Raw genomic sequence first — 6,472 nt, 5'->3', positions numbered from 1 at the left:
ATGTAGTACTACTTGACTTCCTTTCAGCATCGTCGACGCTGTTGTGTCGGCCTCCAGTCCGTCTATGGTTCAGTCGGTGTCCTGTCTTGAGAGCAAAATCCGAGTACTAAGCCTTAACGGTGTATCCGGTACATCCGGCCACCATGTGCTTAACGTGGCTTCCGCAGGAGAGCCTGTGCTATTCGGAAATATACTTCTCGTGCCTGAGACGCCAACCGTCAAGCTACAGGTAACAGGATGACCATCAAAAAGTAAACCCACTGTACTATGAGGCGCGCGACCCATTTACAAGATCGGGGTCAGTTTTTCTGAGCGCAGTGCTCATTAACGTTATAATTCTCACCTAATCGTCGAGTTATCGTTCAAACGGAATTGTCTCAGAAAGCACTAACGACTTTCGGTTTTTTTAAAGACTCTTTGACAGCATTGTCTCTATGTTCTTGTGACGTTTAATCAACTACGTGTTTTTGTCATTTCTTTTTTTCTGTCGGACGATTTCCAAGCGTAGATTGTTCAGGAGGATGGCAGTGCAGTAAAGGAGTTGAGCGTTCGCGGCGTCGGCAGCGAGGGTTCACTGACGCTGAATCAAGCTCAGTTGTCGCTTGGCTCTCTGGGGCTAAGCGGACTTAATGGGTTAAATGGGCTGAGTCTAGGCAATATCTCGCTGCTTGGTCAAGGCCTGGCTTTACAAACTGGACACGGCGGAGCACTGACAACCGTTGGAGGAATGGGCAGCGGAGGCGGGGTCGGATGTCCAGGATCAGACAAAAAGGCCCAGAAGCCTTTTCAGTGCAAGCTATGTACAGCCACATTTAATCGGCTAGGTCGGTTTTCTGTATTAGTATAGCAATCCCGAAAATAACATTGTATCCAATTTTGTATCCTCAAATGATTTAGCACTAGTTACCTACATGATAGCTAGACTACATACACTGATAGTGAGCTAGAGTGAGCTTGCCTCATCGTCTTTGTTGGTTACGGATGGCACTGTTGCAATAGGCAATTATACTCGACATCAGAAGATTCACACGGTTCGTTCTGAAGAAGACGAGCGTTTCCACTGTGATGAATGCGGCAAGAGTTTCATTCAGCGGTGCGACCTCACGAGACACCTGCACGTTCACGCAGGAACCGAGCCTCATCGTTGCGACATTTGCGGAAAAGGGTAACTACTGAAACATTTTTAACGGCCATAAGCTTTATGGGGATATAATTGTTTTATACTCTTTTTGGAAACAGTGAGAGATTCTTATACCACGACCGCATATTATTTTTGATAGGGTATACTGTCGCTTATGACTGACGATAGGCAAATCAGTTTGCATTTAAGCCGAATCTGGTCTTAAATATTTCCTGCAACTCTGAAGTATTAAGTCCTTACGGTTGGACAGATGTAAGGGCCTCTTGAGTTTTTAATAATTACTGCAGTCGCCGGTAGGCCAAATTAGAACAGACCGTATAGACAAAGGCTAAGCAAATTCCTTTCACTACTTATATCTTAAATTAAGTGCTCCCGATGTTTCTGCTGTGACCGTCGCTTCTGTTTCAGCTACATTCGTCACTCGGACCTAGTAACGCACCAGAGATTTCATAATAAGGAGAAGCCATTTCTCTGTCAACATTGTCCAAAGGGCTTTTCGCAACGTGGGGACCTAAATCGTCACTTGCGATCGATCCATCTGCAGATCCGCCCATTGACTTGCTCCCACTGCCAGAAAAAATTTGCCAAAGAAGCCACCCTTATGAGACACATGCGTACCTCTCACAGAGACATTGTGCTCAGACAAGCAAACAGGTATGAAAAGCTTCTGATCTGCGAATAGCAGTTGTGACATCCTTTTGCCAAGTATAGCAATGTTCCGTGTGCAGAAGAGTTCACTTTAAAGATATCTATCTTGCTGTGAATATGGCATGTTTTCTTTGTTTTCGTATAATACGCGTGGCGTGTTATTTGCTCATGTGCTACGCATTATATTATCTACATGGCAGAACGGCTTAATTTATAGTTCAAAATGATAAGAACATTACGAGCATTAATTAACAATATAAACCATAGATCTTGTCACGTAATGTCGATGATAATTACAATTGTGGTTTCAATGAGTCTTATGCATCGATCGGCTGGTTTTCAGTCATGGGGAGACGTCGGTTTCGGAAGCGCTTATCACTGGCACGGGCGACATATGCACACCGACGACACTTGGCGAACGCCAGGATTAGCAGTGAACCTCTCAAATCTACGTAAAAGATTATGAAGCAACCGGCTTAACTAAGCCTATAAAAATTGGCCGACGCCGACGATATGGCCCGAGTAACAGTGTAGTCAGCAAACCCCCGCTTGTTTCTTCCTTTACGAGAGAGAAAATGACGATTCGAAATGCACCGATTCATCATCTCGAAACAGAACGTACGTTTCATCGTATTAAGTTCCTTAATGAATCAATAGAGCGTAGTTCAACTGCAGGCCCCTTCCTGCCGAGGCAGTATGAACTCGGTGACGTACCACAAATTGAGTGTGGCGTTGCTTTTCGTGTAGTCTTAAACACATAATCAGAATTATGAATATATTGTATACTAGCTAGTTAGTAAAAAGCATATGTTTACGCTTTCAAACTCTAGCAAAATGATCAGTACTTAGTTTTTCGTAACACTCGACAAACCATCATATGCGAACTCGAGGGAATGGCACGTATATCATTCACTGGACAGTTAACCGATCGAGAATCATCTGTATAAGTCGAGAAATCGAAGGAACGCCTCAAACATAGATCAGCCCCCATGCCCCAACAGCAATAGCATCTACAACATCGACAATGCCAACAACCTAAAAAGAATAGGCTAACGACCATGTAACCTGATTATGGTGTTCGAAGAACCTGTATAATTCTGCAGATGCCTTATGTGCACTACGTAAGATACAGGGACGTAAATACAAATAACATATCAAGATCCAGTAAGTTCGTATGTAGCACTACGCAAACCGGCACTATCATGGCAAACTAACTAGACAGGCGCGAAGCTGTTTTGCATGCCCGAAAGTCTGCATCTCTCATGACAAACGATATTTGCAACGTACAACCTGAAAACAGACCCAATTAGGTTTACCTTTTTAGCTTCGCTACGAAGGTAACTTCGCTGGCCTTGGTGCCACGACTCAGTCACACTACTCCGATTGTACAATGAATTCTTCCTGCAATAAAAAGCGGAACCCCTCGGGCGTATCCAAGAACTAAGCTCCAGTCCTATGCTAACAGGAAAAAAACAGACGTGCTGAACATATAACATCACAATCGGGTAATCGGAGAAACATTATCGAAAACAAGAAAATCACCCAAAATACTTAGTCTTCGGATACGTTAGACGTAAATGCAGAACTATCTAGTAGCAGAACTGACACCGTAAGGTATCGAGGTGTATAGTGTCCAGCGCAAAGTAAAGATGAAATCTGTACGATCTCTGTATAGGAAAAAAGCAAAGTTCTAGAAAGCAGTTTAGAGGCGTCAGCAAGAGGCGAGCTAGTCTTGTATGTTGTATATTAAACACTGAGTCGGAAGGACAAATAGGCAGACAACAGTTTAAGGACAAGCCTTCACATAATAGGCGCACTACGTGACGCAAAATATGAATAGATAACAAGAACGCGGCTGAAAGAGAAAATGAACGGCGATGGGGTCGCCGCCACACAGAACATTAACTAATACAACAAATTAAGCAGATATGTGATCATCTCCCGTAGATGTCTAGCGATGCCACCGTGACATGAAGCTGATACAAAGGAAAGCACGACAAATAGGATGACAATTTATGACGGCGACAACAGTGGCAAAACGATGTCGTAATTAAGGTCAATAACTGTAAACAAACCCTCTGATGATGCTGGTATCGATGATGTTGTTCTTAGTAGAACAAATTCTATCTACTGAGTATAATTTCGACTTATATTCCTATTACTAGTAACACAATTATTATTGAATTATTACGAGTTTATATTTGTATTGTGAATGTTATATTCGAGCAATGAGGGTGTCTTTCAAGTAGGACTCAAACTTTTGAAGTGCCCGCAATCGGACACGATCCATCAATCCTATGGGCAGGTCCTAAGTTGACCCTAAGATAATCGCATCGAGCCAATCATTTCAGCAGATTTGACCAACAGCAGGTTTTGCTTGTTGGTAGATTAATATCCCATGAGTCAATCATAGACATAGTCAATCATATACACAGATAATCAATATATGTGAATACAACACCTACGTGAGAACCACCTCAACTGATGCACGATGGAGATCCTGAAATTGGCATTTCCGCTAATTGCAAAGAACACCCAAGTACGAAAAAAGAACAGTTAAATCGACAATAAGGCATCGTCCAATAACAGCATCGATCAAAAAGCTAAAGGCACTGATTTCTACACAGAGATTATATCTAATATACGAAGATGAAAACCGTCGGCATATACACCATACGAAAACAGAAATCAGATGCTTTCTAATAGTCAGCTATTGGTTTCCGTATGGAGACGCATCATATTTACTACAGTGTGTTCTTTATAATCTGCAATATCGGAGTGCCCTCTTTCAGGCTGAGAAACGTCAAGTTTTAGTCATATTAGTTCAAAGCATGCGGTTACGATAGGCTTAGAGAAGTGCAGACGACATCAAAAGATTTCAGGGCGGACCACAGTCGATTTGTAGTTTGTCCTAAAATCTTCGGGTGTGGTCTGCGAGACTCTCAAGACAATCCATCGTGTTCTATATGGACAACAAAAACTGTAAAAATAGCTAAAATGTCATTATGACTGGCCGCTGAAAAACACTTGAAGGTTTTTAGGGTGCGGTTAGCTTGAAAACACACAAAGAAGTTTTTTGTCCTGGGACAATTTCCTGTGCCGGTTCTCAAACCGAGTCAAACTCTGTCTATTTCATGGTGACAGTGCAATAATTTTTCCTTGAAACGGACTGGATTTCGATGGCAAATGCCGGCCTGATTGAAAGCCACGGAGGTACAGTAAGTATTTGCCGTAAGTACAGCAAATAAAAAATCAGCTTCATAATCGACAATAGATGTGTCTAAATTCGTAGGCGCAATGCAAGACACTCTGAAGCGAGCGTGAGACGCGGCATAGCTTAGAAAACGTTTGTATTGATTCGATATCGGCATTATCGTTTACCATGGCAAAATTCAATGCCGGCCATGACTAGGCTGTACGCTTCAGAAATCGAGCGTGTGTTAGGGTTGTTACACAACGTCAAAGGAAAATATTGCCGGATACGGGGGCTTTTCATCACTTGAATCCCAAGCTGTGGCAACGATAGCTATATGGAGAGGAGCTATATATTAGTACACAGTGCACATTTAACGTTAACGTCTCTAGTTATTTGAAAGAAAGAAACCTGTATTACGAATTTTATTGTACATGCGATGCGATTTGGTTGAAGACGCCGCCACACACGGGATCAGCAACTAGAAATGCTGACACAAATAAGGTGCTCTATTACTTCTTCGACACTGCGAAGCCTCTGTTCGAACCAACATCGGGGTTATACGACGTCCTTGTATCCTCCACCTAAACAAACCGCGTGAGAGTTGTAACGTTTACCCTTGCCGAGTTAAAATAAAGACAAAAGTACATTCGGGCACCCGACTGCAAGCGGCATTGAACAATAACTGATACCGGCGGAAAAATCTTAGATAAAGTATTGCATTATATATATATATATATATATATATATATATATACACACACACACACACACACACACACACACACACACACACGCACATACTTGTGCAATACGAAATTGAAAAAACCGACTATAACCTATCTAGCAAAGGCCGTTAACACGTGGGCGATGATGCTGAATCAAATGCAATAGTCTCCTCCAGAAATGTTTCCGAAGAGGGATATGTATTTCTAAACTGAGTCGGACAAAGTCGGAAAAGACTGATATTGTATCGCCAGGCTCATGCGCTGTGACGCTGCGGCCTGTAGAGCGCAAGTCCAGAGGCGGTTGGGACCGAGTTTTCGGCTCGTGGCTTGACCTCAAGCCGCGCTGCTATGTCCAATCAGATTATCGTAATGGCGTGTGAATTCATTTACTGCTCTCTTCTGCGCGAGTAGCAGTTTCTAATTTTCTTACTAAATCTGACACTGAATCTAAATCGTTGGAAAGTACTCAGATACGATGATGACATTGTAAAACAAATAAAAGCAGGAAGGTGGATGAGTATTTAGGCAAGGAGGCGTATCAAATATAAATCGAATGTCAGAGGACAAACTTCATTCTGCACGTGCCTTTCCGAGCTGAAGAGGTCTTTCCTCGGACTCCCACCGCCTGCCCGCGATCCGAAAGACGGCGATCGGATGAGCAAGGAAGCGATCAACAGAATTTCTGTGGATAATATATATATATATATATATATATATATATATATATATATATATATACGTATTGAAAATAAGTATGTTTTG

General features: G+C 42.4%; 1 protein-coding gene across 1 annotated transcript; it reads left to right on the top strand.

Moving 5' to 3' along the window:
* The first annotated feature begins 346 nt into the window (after positions 1-346).
* Positions 347-6,452, top strand: LOC111273143 (uncharacterized). The gene is made up of 4 exons (XM_022854824.2): positions 347-824; positions 1,000-1,165; positions 1,550-1,795; positions 2,133-6,452. Exons 1-4 carry the CDS (start codon positions 728-730, stop codon positions 2,218-2,220), a joined length of 597 nt encoding a protein of 198 aa, XP_022710559.2. The 5' UTR covers positions 347-727; the 3' UTR covers positions 2,221-6,452.
* The last annotated feature ends 20 nt before the right edge of the window (positions 6,453-6,472 follow it).

The sequence above is a fragment of the Varroa jacobsoni genome, unplaced genomic scaffold (genome assembly GCF_002532875.2).
Source record: "Varroa jacobsoni isolate VJ856 unplaced genomic scaffold, vjacob_1.0 contig05044, whole genome shotgun sequence".
In the NCBI taxonomy this organism is placed as follows: domain Eukaryota; kingdom Metazoa; phylum Arthropoda; class Arachnida; order Mesostigmata; family Varroidae; genus Varroa; species Varroa jacobsoni.
This window is presented reverse-complemented; position numbering and strand designations above follow the sequence as displayed.